Genomic DNA, 21,954 nt, shown 5'->3' with positions numbered 1-21,954 from the left:
GGGACCAGAAGGTTGCTGAGAAGTACTTCATACTATTAGTAATAGTGTGAAACTCTAATTGAAATACACAGGGTTGGACATCTTGAAGCACTTGTTGAGGTAGGGGTCAAAGCAAGAAAACTTTGGCTCCCCATGTAGGAGATCACAACCCCTTTTTTACCCCAGACCAAACTAGCAGCTGTACAAACACCTGCAAAGTCTGATCTGATCTTAATGGAAGAGGGTCTTTGGTTGTGGTGTTTATTTTGTGCTTTGAGCCCGACTCTTGTAGATTTCCATCAAAACTTCTCATCAGGTTTCAATGTAAAATCTCTAACCTAATGAGTTTTTTTGGGGGGTTGTTTTTCTTTATACCACTTGAAATGTACTCACCCGTAATATTTAAAAAACAATTATCAGACAGAGGTATTAAGGTAAGTTTACAATCCAAATGCGCAGTTGCAGGGAAATCAGAGACAGGAGTGAAATTTCAGTCTTACAGTGATCGATTTTGTTTAAATATTGCAAACAGTTGCCAGGATTTTACAATGTAAAATTTCATATTTGTTTTAATAGCTAGGTAAAAAGGAATGTGTTAAGATTAGAGTTACATTAGTGATTGGAATCGTTTTTTGATTTAAGCTAGACCTGACCATTACCCTAGAGTATTTTTTTGTCTTTTGCCTTTATGGTACAAGTAAAGCAATTAAGTAAGACATCTGATCCAAACTCTGGTTTAATAAGTAGTTTGGGTTTCACATTCATTTATAATTTTGACTATAAATGACATTTTATTACACTGTTCATCAGCCTTTTATTGGACTTGCATCACTACCTAATATGTAAAACATCATTAAATGTGACTGAAGTATGCTTTTTGGCTTTTGGCTTGGAAGCTCAAATATAAACAGGAAACAAACCCTAGGCACTCCAGAGTTGTTGTAGGACACATACCCTGATGAAACTAAACATGTGACAGACTGTTTTCTAGAAAGCTTGGTAAATGTGATGTAATCTTGTGGTGCACCAGAAGATATTAATGGAAAGAAAAATGTTCCTTTTAGTATCTTACATACCCTTGAGCACAATGTACAGTTTCCAGTGGCATGAATAAAATCATTATAATGTGAGAAGAAATAATGTGACATACTGTGCTCAGAAAGGAAATAACAGATCACAGGTAAGTTGCGTTGGCAGAAGAGTATGTAGAAGATAGTGTCGTGTCACTCCTGCCTTTTTCATATTCAAAAGCCCTTAAAAGCAAGTTAGAATTACAGTGTACCAGAATTCGTGATCTTAGTAGGACTGTATTATACTAAGTTGTGGATTTTTAAAAAAATTTTTTTTTTTTTACTTTAACAGTTCAAGGATAATTGCCTGGATCTTGCATTTTGCATCTTACTTTTCTCACGGGTCAGTCCCAAGGCTGGCAGCAGGGTTATGGGAACCATTTGAAGAGGCAAATTTCTCTCACACTTTAGAGAAAAGAAAAAAGGGAAGGTGTTTGGCAGGCATTCAGATGAGACATGTCACAGAATATGCACAGTGTAACTGTTGCTGTGGACACTGGTAGAGGCTGTTCTTTTAGCAATGAGAAGGAGGGAGGCACACATTTTGAAACAAGAAACTCAAGGATGAAAACTAATACATAAATATAAACTGACTGGTTTGGAGTCGTTTTTTTGGTTTCCTTTATTTTATTTTATTTTATTTTATTTTATTTTATTTTATTTTATTTTATTTTATTTTATTTTATTTTATTTTATTTTATTTTATTTTATTTTATTTTATTTTATTTTATTTTATTTTATTTTATTTTATTTTATTTTATTTTATTTTATTTTATTTTATTTTATTTTATTTTATTTTTTCCCTGAGCAAAGCCACTATTAATTATTTACAATTCTATTCCCATAGGGATACTCGGTGGGAAGTTTTTGGAAAGAGGTCGCATTAAGAAGCCTGGGCAGGAGCTCTTTAAGAGTGAGCCATCTGAATACTTCAAGGCTCAGGATCTGTTTGTTGGAGCCAGAGTTTGTTTCCATGGCCACAACTTTCTTTTGGTAGATGCTGATGAGTACACTATCAACTATATGGAGAAGCATGCAAATGAGGTGAAGCAGACTCTTGTTATTTTCTGTTGGCTTTAAGAACTATATCTTATCTATATTATATTTGTCAGAATTGGTTATACCTAATTTCTTCACCCAAAGTTCATGGCCCAGTGCTCTGTCTCTAGCAGTGGATGTAGGAGATGCTAGCTAGGGAGAGCTTTAGAATCTTACTGATGAGAATTTCCTAATTTGATTTATTTGTGTTCATACATATTTATTTTACTGAACATTTCCATTTTAATATTAGAAATTCAAATCACAGTCAGGAATTCAGGCTTACAGTTTGTACCAAGTTTCACTGTCTTTTAGAGTTGCCTGCAGAGGGGAGAGCAGTAATAAAGAAAGAGCTGGACTGCTTCTGTTTATGTGTACATTTTGCTACCAGTCATTACACAGGTGTTTGGTAAAAAGCCCTCATTCACAAAAACCTGAAATATATCCAGTAGGAAGAAATGGATTGTCTTCCAGCAATTGCCACAAAAGTCAAAAAACAAACAGATACAGGGATGGAAAATCAAAAGAAAGAAGAGTGCCAGAGCATTTTGTGGGATTTTATGTTCATTTGGTAAAAAATGCAGATTTTTTTTTTAAATGATGAACTTCGTGCTGAAATATTTGAAAAAAATTACCCCAGTTTACTTGGGAATTCCTATTGTGTGCAGTCCCGAACCAGTTGGTTTGAGATGCATCTTAACAATGCAGCAGCTCAGGAGCTAAGGCATTTCAGCATCCCAATCCCTCTTCTGATAGTTGTTTCAGCACCATATGATCTCGAACATCGCCCTTTGGACTAGAAAGTGTTTTGAAGCCTTTGGAGCACTGTATATGCTTCATAGCTCGTGGTGGGGTCACAGCCTGAATTGTGCCTTCAACAGATCTTCTGCAGAGCTGCCCATTACTCAGGCTTGTTAGAATATCCAGGAGGCTTTATCGAGCTATGAGATGATGTTCTCTGCCTTTTAATCCAGACCCTTTGTGGGTGGGGAAGGGAGAAGGTTTAGTGCAGGTTTTAGCTGTTCCCTAACTGCTGGCTCACCGCAGTGAGTGAACCTGCAGGATTCCCCACATGCCAGTAGACCTAGCGCAGTCTTGGGGACTGAGATTGTCATCTTGCCATCACTGTGCTGCCAAGGTAGAGGTAAATTCAGTCTGACTCTACATTATTGCCTTTTGGCCACACGTGCTGTGCTGAAAATAGCAGAACGCAGCACAGTTCCTTTGCAGCGTGGAGTCAGCACCACCCTGCCTTCCCTGAAGTAATGAGGAAGGTCTGCAAATGCTTGTTGATGTAAAATGTTACGACTGCTAAATGCTTTAAGCAATAAAATACAAAGCTATATACATTATGTTTTCTTACTGCTGGACAGTTTTTACTCCTGGTAGAATAAAAATCAAAGCTATTCTCCAAAATGCAGTCTGCATCATTAGGTTGTAAATGGTCTTTGGAACTGCTGTTTGCATTGATTGTCTTCAAGCAAATAAATGCAATCGTAGTTTTCCAGACTGAATGATTGTATATTACCAAAATAAAATCTGCAAAATGGGAAGAAACAGCACTAAAAACACTTATCTGAAGTGAATTTTGAAATGTTCTTTGCATAGTGAAGAGTTCAAAACAGCTGGTAGAAAAAAACATTTTATTCTCTCAAGGACAGACGTTTTATTCAGATCCTTTGGCAACAGTTCCAGAAGTAAGGATACACCTTGTTTACCTCAGTTCATTGGCTATGCATACTCAACCCACAACAACTTCAGCAATTATCAGAGAAAAGCAGAGACAGAAGATGGTTAGAAGAGGGGAAAAATATTATTTTTCAGTTATTTCTAGCATTAGAAATCTTTTTCCTTCTGAATCAACAGAGGTTTCCTTTTGGCACAATACATCAGTACCTTTTCTGAACACTGGTGAAAGAAACGTAGACGGAATATTTTTCTTTTGGAAAATGAGATACATTTTCTGTTTCAAAGATGTATTTGTTGTATTGCACTTGAATTAAGGGGCAAAAAGAAATCAATGAATCTTTTTGTTTTGATCACAGCCTGCAATGAAAGTAACTTGAAGAATCTAATTTTCAAAACATTTCAACCCTTAGTTTCTTTTCCAATTTGATGAAAAAAGATGTATCTGGAAACCTTGAATTTGCTTCTGAACAGAACATTTGCATTGTGCACAGCTCTAATGGTATTATCAAGGTCTGAAGAGGGTTCTTTCAAACAAGGCATTGCTGTGCCTCCTTGGAAATGGATTCATCAACTCTGAAGCAGTTTCAGTTGCTTAAACTTCGTAGTCTTCTGTGGCACAGGCACGAAGGTTGATTTTACTTGCGTTGAATCCAACATAATGAAGTCTGACTCAGGCATAAGCAAGACAACCAAACAAAACTAGATTGTGACTACTGAAATGTCAACAGCTACAAGAGAAGTGGGGAAATTGAGTGAGGAGTTATCACCAAGCTACTCGGATACTAGATGTTTACATAGCTGTTTGCAATATATAGTTCAGAAAAAAAGATGTAAAAGCAACTGCTTTGACAATGTAAAGGGCAGTTTTTTAAGTAGCCAGGACACTTTACCCATCTGTAAATACTCTGCAGATCTATTCCAACTGCCCAACCTTTTCATAATCTCTGTTCCTTTCTTTTTCAGTAAAAGGCTGTGGCCTTATGGCCCAGACAATAAAGTCTTGGCAAGAGGACTGAAAAAGTTGCTGTCTCTAAGTCTTTTTGATTGCTGGGCAAGCTGCTCCACACTACTGGCTTGTGTGGCATTGCATGCCAGTGTTGTACTTGGAGCAGTTTTTGCATATGCAGCGGCAGTCTTCTCTAAATTTGAGCGCGTTACCCACAACCACTGATTTATTAATTAAATGTGGATCAGTTTATACTGCTTTGGCAGTGCCAAAAGGACTTCCAATACTTCAAATACTTTTCTAGATCTCTTTGAACAGATACAATTCTGTGAACGGACTTTAGCATGATAGGGAATGAGGCCTCATCTCTTCTGTGATGAAGTCCTCAATACGAGTCATACCAAATTTTAAGTGATTGCTTGTTAAAAGTACACTTCTTACTGGAAGAAATGAGAGAAAACTATTTTCAGACCATTCATTGTGCTTTATAACGGAGGTAGAGCATGATAGATGTAAGGGCATATCTGATATTAATATCTGGACTCAGCTGCAGTTTAATGACTAAATACATAGATTTTAATGGTAAAGGTGAACATAGCAAATAAATCTTTGGTAGAGCTCTTACACAGCAATCTGACTATAAGGTGAAAGCCTAAGTGCTCCATTTCTATTTATCTGAATTCAATTTTATTTTAATGGTCTATTTAGGAAGAAATAAGCATTCTTGTTACATGACAGGGAAAATTGTTTCCTAACTGATTTCCAATCTGCTAATTCTGAGTATGTTTTACATAATATGAATGAGCTTATCTGTTGGAACAGTTGATCAGAGCAATGATGAAAAGATTAGTTTTAACCTGGTAAAATTTATTAATTGAGAATTCAGTCACATGCACCAACACAAAATGAGGGCAAAGTTATTAGATCTAGAATTCAAATGTTATTGCTTCAGTTTTAACAATACAATGCTTGAAGCAAAAGTGAATGCCCTTTCATGTGTCTGCAATAAGCTCTCTGAGAGTGCATGATCTGATGATTTTTGTTTTCTTATTTAATTCTCAGTAGAAAGTAAGTTTTTTTCAGTAGGAAGCTTCCCTCCAGACTTAACATGTTGCAGATTTATGCATTTGAAATGAAACAGTGAAGAAACTAACAGTTCAGCGTTGCCCTGCATCCTGATAACTCTTGCTGTTACATAAGTTGCATAGTGCTTTTCTCTTTTGTCTCTGTGTTCTGTTTTCGTTTGTTAAGTTCTCTGTGGCTGATACTGGTTTCATCCTCAAGAAACTGAAAGACATAGCTGAATCTCGTTCACGAGAAATCAGACAGGTGTTTGCAGCCACAGACCCGGAGCATACCAAGGTGATCGCGTATGAGCCTTTCAGGTAAGACAGTGGGTTTTGATTTTTAATAATTAGTGGAGGCACGTTCCCCCAGAAAGTATAGGGTGTAAATTACTATTGACACCTTTTGCACATGTTATCTGACAAATGGTATATGCTTCTTTACATTTACTTGGAGACTTTGTGGGAAAGAAGGCGAACCCATGCCCGGGAAAAACAGAAATGAGAGAGCTTTTCAAGTAATCTGGAAAACACAACTAAAATCTGTCTACTTTTTATGGAGCTGGCACAGGGTATTATGAAGACGGGCAAGTAAGTAGTAATATATTAACCAAAGGATAAAGAAAAGCCCATCCTGAGAGAGTGAAACAAATTAATTGTAGTTTTGAAATTCAAGAAAGAAGGTTTGAGTTGCCTTCTGAAATGGTGTTATTTGGGTTTTGAATCATTGATAAATGAATGATTGGTAAATGAATGAATCATTGATAAATAAACCAAGGTATACTGAAATTACAGGATACAGTGATAAGCATCTTGAAAACATACTGGAAAGCAGTAGTGAGAGCAATGCTTATTAATGATGTGGAACAGAGGAGGAGATTTTACCTAGAAACATCTTGTTCTTCACGGTGGTAATAAACTATATATTTAGGAACTGTCATAATAACTAAAGTGCGTAAGTAGATGTATATTGCATGGAATGTCATCCCTATAGAAATGTTAACCAATGCAGAAAAATCCTTGTGAAATATCTCAGAGGAAATATAGATCTGAAGAAGGTTTTTCCAGTGATTCAAAGTGAAAGTAGTGACAGATGAAAACAAGATGGTATTCAAAAACCAAAAAAGCGTGTTTAAAAAGTAGGATTCAATCTAAGAGAAGCCAGAGCTAGTGGAAGTTTTTGGTCAAAACATTCCTAAACTCCTTGATGTTTTACTCAACAAAAGCAAGATTTTGAATTGTTAACTGCATTAAGAGGGAAAATGTTATTTCTAGAGTAAGAAGAGTAGAAAATTGAAAGTTCATGTGTATGTGAAGAAGCTTTATGGCACTTGTAAAAGGGTTTTAATTTACATGTCAAGTAACTGTTTAAAATCGAACAATTATGGTTTTAATTAAAATTATGAAATAATTTGCAAAATTGTCTTCTTACATGTACTAAGAGCAGATCAAGGCTTCAGAACATTTGCATGACAAAACTGGTGGAGCACACTTTTAGAAGGGTCGATTGTGCTTTCCATGTTTACAGCAGGTTTTTTTTTTTTAATTTATTTTATCAAGCAGAGGTTCGGTTGCACGTAATTTAATTACAGCCCAGCTGTATAATTTAGGTTGGTGCTATTTCTTGGCATGTATGGAGGCACTTGGTTTCAGCTATAAAAATACAATAGCTCTCTCCATGAGCAAGACAAAAAACAGGGGAATCCACATAATGATGTTTTTTAGCCTCAGTGCTCACATAGGCCAGTCTGAGCACCTACTAATGGTCCACATCCCTCCTCTGGTGGGACCTAAGGTGGTTTAACAGGAATCATTCACACACTGCCACAGGAAGGATTTGCCTCTAAGGCAAATTTGACTTCCTTGCTTTATAGTGAAGAGTAGATTTTGTTTCTGTTCATATTTAATGGTTTCTTTTTTTTTATTATTATCTTTTACTTTCTTTTTTTAAAATCCACATATTTTAGGAAAGAAACATTTTTAATGACAAAGGCAAGAGAGCCCTTCTTTGCATCTATGATAAATCACAGATATTTTTCTACAAAAAGAATATGTATTTCTCCTTCAATTTTATATTTTTCATGTTTACATCACTGCTTATTTTAAATCTGTCATGGCATTTCATGACTAAAACTCACTACAAATGATTATTTTTAATACAGGCAATTATCTGTGTGACAGCTTCAACCAGCGTAATAATCCTCTTATCTTAAATACAGCTAAAGCTTTGCTGTGCTCTAAATTTTGCAGTTCAGGTTTCTTCCTTTCTACCTGTATAATTTCATACAAGTTAAATTTAAAAATACACCTGTAAGTATGATGTAGTGAAGCAGAATTATAATTATACAATTTACTTGAAGTATTCTCAAAACCCACATCAATGGGACATCATCCAGGAAATAAATATATGGTGCGTACAGAAGCAATCCCCAATGCTGTCGTTAGAACTATTGAAAGCTTTGTTAAAGAGAGAGGAAGAGAAAATAACTATAACTTAGAAGTCTGTATATCACATGGTTCTATCCAGACTGCTTTTTCTCAGAAGCTGCTGGCAAGACCATTTGCTGTTAGAAACAAAGAACCATGTGAGTTTAGCAAAGATGCCTATCTTTAATTTAGCTTGAGAAATAGCTCTCTTAAGCAGTTAATTATTATTTGTTCTTTCTCTACCAAATTCAGATTGCAATCTCTATTATTCTTCTGGAACAACAACAACAAAAAAAAAGATAACTAACTTGTGGGAACAATAGTTGCAGCTTGTTTATTTTTGTCGGGAAGAGTTTAGTTGTATTCAATGTGTGAATCTTGGGTCTCACTTGTTAGTCCCTAGAAATCACAAGAAAATTCCTTAATTCCCAAATGAGACAATTTTCTGTAGAGTTTTGATGACTTAATTGTCACCAACTGGCTTGAAAAAAGGAAAGACTTAAAAAATCCTGACAGTGGAAAATTTCATGCCATGTGTGGAAATCCAGCCTGTGGATTTCGTGTTCACATGGGTAAAGCTAGCTATATGCTTTCAGCTTTGCCAACCCAAGCATTTAGTGTCAGTCTTACAAGACAATACTATTTCATGTTTGCAGTAATACCGAAAAAAGAGGATCTGATTTTGACTGGATCTCTGAATGCTGCTACAACATAAATAATAATATTCAGTGCGTGTGGTAAGATAATATTACTAAATGGACCAAGTTTTGGTCATTGAGCTTGCATAAACTCAAAATAAGGTTTGATACTGTCATCAGCTCAACTTTTCCTTATATTTATCTCCTGTCTTTGCAAATATCTTGCTTATTTATTTAATGCAAAAGAAATTTAATACAAAAGAATACAAGAAATCTTGCTTATTTATTTAATACAAAAACAACAAACAAACAAACAAACAAAACAAACAACGAAAAAACAGCGGTTTAGTCATTGTAGACACCGTATGGTGTTTAGTATCCTTTTTTGAATAGCTGTGTGAGTGCAATCCTATTCTCTGTAGCAATATCTTCATTTGAGCAGGGCCACACAAGCTTCTGAGACAAAGAGAGTGAAAATTTATATTTGTTAATAAAGTTTTCTAATTTGAAGGGGTACTAAATTTCTGTGCTTTCAGTTCAGATGCGGATGCTAAAAGATCCACTGTCAGAATTGTTCAGGAATTTAACTGCTCTTCAGCCAGCCATTTGAGTCTCGCGTCTGATCTTTTTCTATCACTAACAATTTCTTCCATTTCTTTGCAAGGATTAGTGATCCTTGAAATTGCATCACAGTGATGCAGTACCCTCAAGTGTGCCATAAGGTACAGGTCTAGCTGCAGAAGCCATTATGGTGAAGTTTATTCCTAGTGCAGTTTATCCAGTTGCATCATAAATAGGTAATCTAATTTTGATTGAGACACACAGGCCGATGTTCGTGCTTGTTGTTAAAAGATCCTGCTGATTATGTATTCACCTGAAACAGATTTGGAATCATAATGCCAAGGTATAGTTACACTAATCCAGGTTTGTCTGCCAAGTGCTCTTGTAGCTATTGAGGTAAACTACAGTTCAGTTTTCACAGGAAAGCTGGAAGCCTCCTACATTTGCTTGCTACTGGCATTTTTCTTCCTTCCTGTTGTGTCAACACACAGGACATAGTAGGAGGAACTCTGTAATCACTGGAGGTGGCGCAATCCCTAATGCAAAGCTTGTACCATCTTCTCACTCAGTCCTTTTCTTCCCTCTCCCAAAAATATAAACCAAAGTTTTACGTATAACAAAACTATAATTTAGTCTCAGTGCTTGTTTCCATTTGCTGGTATACAATAAGTGTCTTCAGGAGCTTACCCTAAAATTACTCCAGTACTATTACCAGCAACAAATCCTTGATATTAACAGGAATGATTAGTCATTCAATGCCAGTACTGGCCCATCAGATGGATCTTAGGAACATTTCTTCTTCCTTGGGTTGGGCTGGTTCGTCTGAGCAGCACAGGCAACCTTGGGAGAGCGCATCTCAGACTTTTCCCTGTGGGATCTGATTCCCCACTGACAGTACCCAAGCATCAGCTGGTCTTGCTGCTGTGTCCTTTATTTCTTTGTTGTCAGGAGGGCTTGTGATTACAAGTTGGGTATAATTTTCTGCCCTTTCTGTGTGGCTGATTTGTGTTTCCCTTCCCCCAGCTTTTCCATGAAAGCTGCCCAACAGGGCCAGTTTTCACAGTGATTTGTGGAGTGTGGCTTGACGCTTGATTAATACCATCATTCTCTGTTGGTATCTTCTGCCCCACTTCTCTTCCGATGATGTTTTATGCAACTGCTGTATGTGCTTTGTGCTTATAGATAATTAATCATATATTGCAGAATACAAAATACAATTAGGAACAAAACAGGATAATAGCCTGTATGATTCACTGTATTGTTGGACAAAGCTAATCTCTACTAATGTTCCATGCTAGTACAGCATTTCCAGGTAAAAGGTTTCTATAATGATTATGTGTTTTGTTATGAGTAGTCAACTACAGAGGAAACATGGACATCTTCCAAAAGTTAAGAGTTCAGGTACTTCCCGTTAAACCTCCTTGAACAGACCTGGATTTCAAATTTAACTGAATGCTTTCTTTAAAGATTGTAAATAAATACAGCATTTTAATACTCGTTTTCACAGAAATTTAGCAATTATTAACTTTTTAACTATTTTACTTGAACTAATGTAGTCTGTTGTTTTTGTAAACAGAAATTTGATAGTCAGTATCACTGATGGAGCATTTTCAGAACATGAAATTATGACTATTGGGCGCTACTACGGTGTGAAAGAAGAATATGAAACAGACCTCCACCTCCTCCTTGCAGTGGCTCAAGAACAACTGAAGAAAAATAGCTTTGAGAATTTTGGACAACTGTCTGCAGTATTTGTATACAATGATCGTGAAAAGTAAGTTTCCTCTATTTATCCTAGGCTGCTTTCTGGTAAACTCTACTTGCAAACCTACCTAGTTTCTGTTTGTTGCTGAGCAAATGATATATTGCAGTCAAAGAATACTTTTTTGAATCTTAAGCCTCTCTCAGAACTTGACAGTGGATAAGAAAAGGATAGTCTTTTTGTGTCCTTTTCATTTTGTTCATGTACTTTTTGTTAATAGCTGCCATACTGAGTATTCACTGACATAATCAGATGTCTGTTCACAGGCAAAACAGTATATTAAATGAAAGACTAAAAATAGTTATTTAACAAAAAATGGATTTGTTGTTGATCCTTTATGTTAATCATTTTCCCTTTTTGTTCGGTGATGTCACAGAATAACAGAATCACTAAGGACCTCATAATGGTGGAGACAGGCTAATACATGCATTTTGAGTTTCTAAGCTGTGTAACAGTGAAATTTCATAAAATATATTTCCATTGCCTCTGACACATTTTCCTGTACACATTAACATTAACTTGAAATAAACCTGGCTAATACCTAATGTACACTTCTCCCTCTCTCTTTCTGTTTGTGTAGATGTGGGGTGCTGCCCTATCAGATGTGCAGGACTATTTGCAAGTCTTTTAAGTTGCCACTGGCTGATGACCTTCTGGAAGCTGTACTGACCATGTAAGTTAAAGGCAGATGGTATGACCTGCATGAATGGGTGCAAATCAGTGTTAAATATTTACTACAGATGCATTTCTTAAGAATTTGTCATCTTTGTAATTTCAGTCATCACATTGTGCTGATTTTGTCCATGTACAGGTGCAGATTTTCCTATTTATAGAATATTTATAATCAACCATGGTGCATCCATCTTAGCAATGTATCTTCTTTTTTGTCTGGCATGATAGATCATCTGGGGTTTGCCAGAATTCTATGGATTTAGTCTCATGGTAATCAGCTAATGATACCTACCATTATCAATGAGAATCACTGTATTTGCATTAGTTGTTCCAGTTCATATAAGGTATATAAGGTAAAAACACTAATCTCATAGCAGCACATGATGAATACAATATCAAGATGAATACAATGAAGTATCTTTGAATCAAGTCGACAGCATTAAGACTCTACTACAAAAAGTGATTTCCTACTCTTATGAACCTCATCTGCAACATTTATTCTATTGTAATTATTAAAAAGAAAAAGGAGTATTGCATGATTTTGGTATTTTCCCATAGCACATTTAACTTTTTTGAGACGAAATGTTTGGCTAGTTGTATTTAAGGAAACAGGAGTGAAAAGAACTGGTATTCAATGCACTTGTATAAAAGGCTAACGTTCAGAGTAACCCGAGGTGTTTTGAATGCTCATATCATCATGAGTTTGGTTTTCATGACCAGCTTTCCTGGTAACAGGTAAAGTACATGCTTATTGGTCTTTTCTTTCTCTTGGGGGAAATCATTAAATATTTTGTCTGTGCCTTCACACTGTGTAAAATGCAGAAGCAGGTCTTGTCATGCTTGGGTGTTTTCATGTAGATATGCTTCTTGATTTCAAGAGGAAATTCAAACTAAACATTTGGATTTATCAAATAATGAAAAGATTCTTGTCAAGCAGAAAGGTGGAATCCATTTTATTAAAACATTTATATACAGCAAGCAAGTCTTCCTACTTCAACCAGTATCAACAAGACTGCTGTTAGAAGTCTAAAGAGATATTTTCTACAAAGCCCTGTTCCCCCCCAAACCAAAATCTTTCAGAATAGTTCCCTGTAGTAGCCAGATAGATGTCTTTGATAATTGGTTGGCTATTAATCACTTCTGACAATTAGGTTACAAGTGTTAGTCATCAGAAACATGTCTGAATTTTAGCATTAATGTAAAACTCATTTTTAGAACTCCTGCTAAGCTGCCCAACACAAAAAGTGTTGGAGGACAGTTGGCATCCTGGACTAAACAAGGAGTTCTTATGGTTTCCATTTCATAAAGGCTGAAATTGAATAGATGCACAGACAAGGGACTGAAGGTTTTCCTAACTCAATGCTGATGAAAAACAGACAGTCCCGACAAATCATAGGCTCCAGAGACATGTTTATTGTTTGTGAATTTATACTAGCTTTTGCAAGATGAACATCTTCTCTTAAAGGGTCTAATTCTAAAGAATTAGATATGAGCTTAGAAGACAAAGAAGAAGCTAAGGCCTGGATTTCACCCAGCAGGTACTCATGACAGCCAGTTTAGGATTCAGCCTCTGTAGGTTCTTTCTGTAGGCGATGGAGAAGGAGAGGCACTCATCTCAACGCGTGAAAGGGCTGGGTTTCAGAACTACCTTCCATTTTCCTGTAAAAGGGTTTGTGGCCAACTTTTATTCCAGATTTCTGTATGAGAAAGTTAAATGGTGTGAAGCTGTGCCTCAGAAATCAGTGGGAGAAGTACTGTGTATGACAGAGCATTATGCATAATGCTGGTTCGAAGTTACAGTAGCAGCTGCTTTGAAAGATGGTGTTTTTTGTGGTGAGTCACTGTGCTGCAGATAAGAAAGAACGTTGCTTTCTTAATGATGTGTGCAGTTGGCACTGCCTTGGAAGAGTATCGTTGCACAAAGGTGCAGAGTCAAGGATTTTGTGAAGTGTATTTTAGAAGAGTTAATTTACAGTAATCTGGAAATGGAAAAATAGAGTTGGCTGAATGAGATTTAGACTTTTCCATTCATCCTGCTTTTCTGGTTTGTAATTCTGTGCCCTTTGTGTCCAGTGATGCCTTCCGAAGGAAGCAGTGGTAGCATTCCTAATGTATGTATCCAAATTTATGATGGAAGAAAGCAGTACAATAAAAGTTGTTGGACTGATTCCCACAGAATCAGTATATATAGCTAATGCACTAGCTGGACCCTATTCAGCTATAAAATGATCGTAGACGATGTGGATCAGATAATGGTTGAAGACTGGACCTATATGTTTATTCAGCTTTGCTATGTGAGATTAGGTGGCAAAGACTTTCAGTAGGAGTTAATGGTTCTATTTTTCCATTTCAAAAGGTAATGCCCTTAAAATATTTACTATTTACATTTGCAAATTACACCACAACGATCTGTCACTTATTAAAAGCACAGGACAGAACTAGAAGTTACTGTCTAAATTTGTGGTCACCTCCAGATGATCCAGGACTTTGTCTACTCTATCAGAGGAGCATTCAGTTTCCATAAAGAGCAGGGAGAATTAGCACAAAGACTGTGAGATTTTGCAAGACCCTTTTAAATTGTCTGTCTAGAGTAAATTAATACTTTCAATTGTGGGATGGTGAAATAGTAGGATTTGGGTACCTAACAAGGTGTCCACTATTGCAGTTCACTGAGCTGTCTTATTAAAAGGTATTTCCTCTCTCCATCAGCATTATTTCACATAGTTTTTCAATTACAGGACAATACAGATTTTTAATCACAATGTATTAAGCAATACATATGGTATACACTTGCTTCTGCCAGTAAACTGGGGTAGCTTATTATAAGCATTTCTTTTAATTTATGCAGGTATAATTAACAATTATGCTTTGTTTAATAAATAAATGTTGTAAAAATGCTGAAATAATGAATTTAGATCCCCCCCCCCGATATTTTTATTTACTACAATGCTAAATGTACGCTAACAAGAACTTAAAAAGATACAGCCTTTCCCCAGAGGGTATATGTAAACAGCTGGCAGATAACAAAAGAAAAAATGGTGTGTAGAAGGCATGGATGACAAGTTTACAAGTATTGCATGTGGATGATCCTGCATTAGTTTAGTTGTTAAGCATATGTCCCTACTTTTAAAAAAGTCTTTTAATTTCTATTGAAACTGGCTCTGTAGTTCTCCTCTTGACAGGAGCAGGGTCAGTCTATTAGACCGTGGAGTCTTGGAGTCTGGCATTTATGGTTTTTAAGCTGTAGAAGCACAGCCAGTGGGGAAGAAGTATTATTTTTATATATATATATAAATAATATATATATATATATATAATATATATATATTATTTTTTTTAAAGGTAATTCCTAGTGCTTCAGGTAGCCTTTTCTCCCTGCCCAGCTTTTCCCTGACTTGTGGCACTGTAATATACGTATTTTTTTACCTACTTGCCAACCTTTAACATTTTTTTTTAGGGTTGACCTGTTTCTTTCAGGAAGGTAACCCTCTTTTCCTACTCTGGCAAGTGCCCTTGTTGCAGCAGCAATTGGAAATGGCCATGAGATCGTTCTCCTACACTCTCTATTCTGCTTGTTGCCTTTGATGTCTGAGACTCACTTTGCCATTTATGATTAAAAGACTCCAGCATGAACATACAGATCTCTTAAAAGACATTATTTCTGTTATTCAGTATCTTGAGGAAGTGATGGTTCAATTTATAGTTGTTCAAGACAAGAATAAATGGATGCACAAGAAGGTAGCCATTACTTAACTGATAATGATCAGCTGCATAAACTGGTCTGTGTTTGCTATTTTAAATCTTTTCATAAGAACAGTTTATGAAAATTTAGGTGTTTATATATACCAGTGTTACACAGGGACTGTCAAACAGCTGAAGAATTGCAGCATTTTCTCTAAGCTTAAAGCAGCATAGTGCCTCTCCTCTACTGTTATCAGATTAACTACTTAGCAAATGCTATTGAAAACTAAGGAAGTAAAAATCTGCATATGTACATTATCTTTTTACATGAATGTTTGGGTTGCAGATTTCTTGATGGGAAAGAAAATATATTTATAAGTAGCCTTTACTCAGTGAAGCATCCTCAGGAACAATCTTAATGTGAATTAAATAGATTTTTCATGTATCTGGAGTAAATACTCCATTATGAATATATTTTTACAAGCAAAACTGTGTGATTATCTCTGTAACGTCAAAAAGGAAAAGAAGCTCTGCAAACAATGGTAAGAATGAGGGAGTGATTTCCACAGTCTAAAATTGTATGCAATGGTGAAGTCATAGGGCAAAACTGAAGAGAAACATAGTTTCAAGAGATCTTTGTTGCATCTTCTTGATAAGGCAAATCTAATTTCCTTTGCTGAAGAGCACTGTCAGTTCCAGTCATATTAATTCCAGCCTCTGAAATGTATGACATCTCTGTCCTAATAATGCAGAACTTGATAACATCTCTTCATTCCATCTGGATACTCTGTACCGAATTATAAGTATGTGCATTTAGTAGATTAGCACAATAAGACACAGTAGGAAAAATATCTAAAGAGTGGATTTTTCTCCTCTGGATTATTTTGGTGTAATACATTAAGCTGCTTTCTGTAGCTATTTAAATATGGGATTTAGGCGTCCCATTTCCCATGCCCACCGTAAAATCTTTGGTTATAGTTAACTTCATGTCCATGTTGTTGCCTTGGTCTGCTAGTGCTGTCAGTTCAAAGGACTTTTCTCCTTGTTAATGCTTGTCAAATGCAGAAGCAATGTTTTTCCACGACTTCATTGCCTCAACATAAAATTGATGCTGAAGTAATTACATGCCTTCACTTGTTCTTTATTTAAAACTCCTACTTGTGCAGTTCTGCATCTTGACAGTAGACCTTATCTTTTGACTTCTCACAACCAGCAAAAGCTAAATACATATACACTAGTGCATATAACAATAATAATAAATAGTCATGATTGTACTGAAATTCAAAATCTGTGCACCAGTTGTTCTTATTAGAGCTTTTTTTTGTCTTCTTACTTCCAATGCAAAACTCCTGGTTCCCCAATTGCCACCTGAAAAAAAAAAAGCAAAAAAAAAAAAACAAAAAAAACTGAGGCTTTGTGAAAATGTTAACTCGCATGTGAGGTATTAAAAAGAAGAAAACCACAATAGGTTTTCTCATGGCAATGTTTGTTTCAGGCTCCTCTTTAATTCTAGTAACAGTAGCATTCTTCTCTGACTGTGCTTTCATCTTCAGCATAACTCATTGTACTTAACATTTCAGTTTATCACTAGCATCTCTGTTTATGGCTCTCAGTATATTTTATTATTATCTCTCCTGCTGACTGTTAAATGAAAGGTGTGGGGGGAGGAGAGGGAGAGGATGAGCTGCAGTTTATTGCATTTTATTTTTGTCACTAGATTTATTTCTCCTCTTTCCCAGTGTTGTTTTCCCAGTTTGTGTTATAAAGTCTTCCTTCAAGTACCTTCATGCTTAATTTTCACCAGAACCCTCTCCAGTAATTTGGAGAACCGAAGGAATTTGAGGCCTGTGTTTTGTGCAGTTCTATTTCTCCAAGAACAGAATAAAATGATTTTCTAAAAAACATGTTTCTCCAGAGATGACAGTGTGTAATTGATCTGGCTCCTACATGTGCAATAGTATTTGTGTCACCGGCTTACACGGTAGAATTATTTAACCTGATGTTTGCCACCAAAAAATACTTACTGAATCTAGCTAGTCATATATGTCTCTCCATGGACAGCAGTGAAGCACAGATGCTTCCAGTGTGTGCTTAGATGCCTAAACCAGATCCCTTTTCCATGTGGGTAGTGCTAAGTGAGACAGATGTCATTCACAGAAGCTGCTAAGGCAGTATGTATGTATAGCAGAGCAGTTAAGATGTTCATTTCAAGAACAATCTGCGTGGTAGTGTCAATTCTGCAAGGTGCATCAGCTTGCAGAATTCAAGTGTCTTTCAAGCATTTGACAAGACCCACTCAAATAACAGCACATTTCTGTATGCCTTAATCAAGTAAGTGTTTTGCTGAACTGAGGACTTTTTTTTTTTTTTTCTTTTCTGAAGCTCCTTCATTCAAAAAAATGGCAGAAGGATGGCGTGGCTTACAGAGCTGCTTCCAATGGATTTATTAGGGCAGGGTAATGATTTTAGAAATCTGAGGGAGGAAGGTAGCATGTTCCGTGTGTAATAGTAGCTGTAGAACCTAACTGGCAGGATATATCTCTTCATTCAGTTAGGGAACCTTTCTAACAGACACAAACATATATATTTATTCCATGGAAATGAAGAATAATACCATAAAACAACTACCAAATGACAAGGATTGATATTGTTAAATCTAGCTATTAAATTATAGGTTAGAGACCTGCACGTTTGTCAATTGTAAATTGATCCCAAGGTGTGTACAAACAGCATATTTGAGAGATGGCTTATTTTCAGGAAATGATTATAGAAACTGTATAAAGCAGGTCAATTGTGTTAAAGCACATCTCTCTTCTATCATACTACCAGTTTCTTTTCTACACAAAGGAATTATACAGCGACCATCCTAGCTCCATGGTTGTCACCAACTGAGGGATCCTAGTTCTGGAAAAAGTTGGACAATGGTTAAAAACTAAACCTTAAAGGAATTGAGTACTAGTATGAGATACAATACTGAGCAGTAAGTATATGGAATGTAACATACAATATCAAGGCCTGGCAGTTTGGAAGTGTTTCTCCATACTCTTACCAGGCTTTGGTTCTAAAGGAATGAAAAATGATTATCCAAAAAGTAATGTATTAGTGTGTTGTAGATAACATGATATAACTGTGTTAAGATTTTCATTTAACCATGAGTCATCTTGTGGATGTTCTGCTTAGGTTTGAAGATGACAATAAGCAAGTGGAGTATAAAAAATTTCTGGATGGGCTGAACTGGAGAGAGAATCATATACCTGCATTCCAGACAATAAGGCTTCCTCTCAAGGTAAAACCACTATATTTGAGCAAAGGAACAGCACAGCCAAGCACCTGAGATACTCCTGCATTTTGGCCAAGTGTAACATGAGTGCTTCATCCAACAAAGCCAATAACAGCTTTCATCTTAGTATATTTGTGACTATTTTCTTTACGTAATTATCTTTTTCTGGGAGGTTTAGAATGAACCAGAGAAGTCACACAGGGAATAGAAGATCTACTACCCACCTGTGCCTATTAGGTGTTACATCTCTGTGACATTTTTCTGAAAGGAAAAAAAAAAGAAGAGGGGAAAACAGGTGTATTAGTCCTTGAACAATAGGTGTGAATACCGTGCCACCCACAAATATTTCTGCCACATGTCAAATGATCTGTTTGGTTGCTGGGATAGTCAAGAAATTCTTAAAACTCCACTGGCACCACAGAAAATAGCTATATATATTTTATAACTCTGTGGAAACTTGTGTTTAATACAGCACATCACTGGTAGGCGTAAATCAGGAGCAGTATTGAGGGATCAACTTTGTATATCTCCACCAGCCTGCTACTTAGGGTAAATAAAAATGTGGTGTCAACAAACTGCAGAGATTAATCTGATCTCGCCATCTTGTGCTGAACGGAACATTTTAAAATAGATGGTACATAAGGCAATTACGCTGATTTTTAAAAATCTTGTAACAGATAAATATGAAGCCCTTCTGCCAACGTGTAGTTTCGCTGTTCTGGCCTAGTCCATGTGTTGCTGAGCTTGTACAGGATGTGTTTGATTGCGTTCAGACCACTTAGAAACATGGCATTCCCTTGAATTTGAGTTCAACAGTGACATATCTTAAATCAATATTCCTCAAGTAGTGTGCTATTAACCTGACTGCTCTCTCTTATTGGCTTATGAGCTCTTTCTTCTGAAGCATCTCAAACTGTCTGGGATGTCTAACCGGGGCCCTGTCCTGCTGCTTCACTCTGCTTTCTCTGGTGGTTTCTTTTTCACTCTGTGATTGAGACAATTTTTTCTTCCTTGCACAAATCAGATCAAATCAAAGCCCTTTCACGTGTTTTATGCAGCAGTCCTGTGGTTCTTATGGAGTAGGTTGTGTTCAGTGGCTATTCTTTGTTTTTACAGAGTAATTCCATCTTTAAGCTACATGTATAACTTGGTATTTAACTAGTGCCTTCTCTCAGGATAGTCTGCCAGGATGAGGACCCTCATGGGCCTCAGTACTATGCAAGCAAAAAAAGGGTCAGAGCCTGTGCCCTGAGGATTTTTGCCTTGAAGATGGTGCTAAGCTCCGCACCAAAAAATCAAGGCTGAAAGAAGCAGATATCTGCACAGATATGGTTGCTGTTTAATCTGTTTGACCGTTTTTCTCCTCACAGCTGCATGGCTTATCTAGCCATTGAGCATGAGCTGCTTTCTGGCAGGTGAGGGAAGGAGATGGTTCCTATGCAGGGAAGGTGGGGTGCAAGTGGTGGTGGCACAAAAAGCGGTCTTCACAAGTTGAAGGCACAGAGGACAAGGTGCTTGTGAAACAAGCTGGAGGTTGAGTGGACATCTGTGGTGAAATGTATGTTCTGATCAGTGTAAGAGACATGGTTTTCTTTGGGTATGAAGGAGATGTTATCTTTCCTTGGTAGATTGTCAGTGGATGGGCTTTCAGGGAGTGGCTGATGCTTAAGAGCCCCAGTTGAGAGCAGAACATGGGAGTTAGGGGAGGAAGGTTACAGCTGAGGCCAGAAAGGAAAAAGGTGCATCAAGAGGAATTATAATCATTCATCAGCATGCTGGGATAATCAGTTCCTCGTTGGCTCCAGAGCCTTGCTCTGACTGTCACAGTGACATGTAGTGCTGTTTTTAATGAACTGCATCCAAATTGGTTTCGGTATTGTTTATTCATTTTTATCGACTTTATTATTCTGTTAGTTAGCTGCAATACCTAGACTGTCTTTGGTACAATACACGAGTATTTTAATGAAGAAATACTAAGACTTGGAAAAGATCAGTGAAAGGAAAGGATTTAAATCTTGTTGAATCTTCCAGCTTTAGAACCCAATTGTCATTCTGTTCCTAATTTACTTTGAATTAATGGTGATATTTTAAGGCTATAGTATCTGTATTTCATCAATAGATTCCAGTAGCAGAATTGTGCTTGCTTAGCTGACTTTTCTTTTTCTCTCTATCATTGTTTTGTATGGTTTTGGTGTTGAAGCATAGATGACTTATAAGGTTTTCAAGTATAAATGTCTTAATGAATAAAACACAGTGTTCTTTAATTTGAAAATATCTGCAGAAGTGCTCAATATGTTCAATAAAATATTCTGCAAGATTGATAAAAACGTGCATGTAGTAATGTTTTAGGAGGATGCACTATATTATATAGTGCACTATATTATATTATTATTATTATTATATAGATGCACTATATTATATAGGTCCACATGTTCACAGAATGATTGTAATTGCAAGTTAAGCAGCACATTCAATCTTATGTTGACCGGCTTTTATTTGTTGCTGTTTTCAATATTATATTCTAAGATATTCTCTGTATTACTGATTTCAGAATGAAGATGACTGGAACGGACAGCCACCATCCCTTCCTTTTAAAAAAATCAAATACTTGCCTCTTCTGGATGATCTGTTTGGCAAGGAAGAATGACCTGATTTGCAGAAGTTACAGCTTTTGGATTAGTGTTTCAGCTCCAAATCTTATTAGCTGCTGAAGATATTTCTTGTAAAACAAAAATAGATCGGCTGTAGGTTTTATTACACTTAGTTTCTTATTCTAACATATATGTATCTTTGTGTATTTTTTAACTCCTAAATCAACGGTACTCTTTTGTACTCATACAAGCGTGGTTAAAACTATCCTGTGAACTTTGTGCTTGGTCATATGGAGAACATGCAAATACCAAGGAATATATGAGTCAAACACAGCAAAATACGACTGACCCTATTTTGTTCTGCAAACAAAACAGGTTGTTGGGTGACCTCATATAATATTAGGCCAATTAGCCTAAAATTAGCACAATTATATAATTCTGTTCAAATTTCCTCTCTTGCTTTTTAGCTTATACCAATCTGTTTTCCTGTATCTCTATGGTGATGTTTAAGTGCTGTTTGTGTCAAAGTTTATTATTTTATGGTGGACATAGTTGT

The 21,954-nt window shown here is 36.4% G+C and overlaps 1 protein-coding gene across 4 annotated transcripts in view; it reads left to right on the top strand.

Moving 5' to 3' along the window:
* EFHC2 (EF-hand domain containing 2) overlaps positions 1-21,737 on the top strand; it is a 57,142-nt gene extending 35,405 nt beyond the window's left edge. For all 4 annotated transcript variants that reach the window (XM_084537002.1, XM_084537003.1, XM_084537004.1 and 1 more), the window contains 6 exons: positions 1,897-2,093; positions 5,974-6,107; positions 10,989-11,186; positions 11,755-11,847; positions 18,708-18,813; positions 21,359-21,737. In XM_084537002.1, the coding sequence (XP_084393128.1) occupies positions 1,897-2,093; positions 5,974-6,107; positions 10,989-11,186; positions 11,755-11,847; positions 18,708-18,813; positions 21,359-21,454 (824 nt within the window). In that variant the 3' untranslated portion in view covers positions 21,455-21,737. The remainder of the gene's footprint in view (positions 1-1,896; positions 2,094-5,973; positions 6,108-10,988; positions 11,187-11,754; positions 11,848-18,707; positions 18,814-21,358) is intronic.
* The last annotated feature ends 217 nt before the right edge of the window (positions 21,738-21,954 follow it).

The sequence above is a fragment of the Aythya ferina genome (assembly GCF_964211825.1).
Source record: "Aythya ferina genome assembly, chromosome: 1".
In the NCBI taxonomy this organism is placed as follows: Eukaryota; Metazoa; Chordata; class Aves; order Anseriformes; family Anatidae; genus Aythya; species Aythya ferina.
Note: the sequence above shows the minus strand (reverse complement) of the source record. Positions and strands in the feature narration are given on the sequence as shown.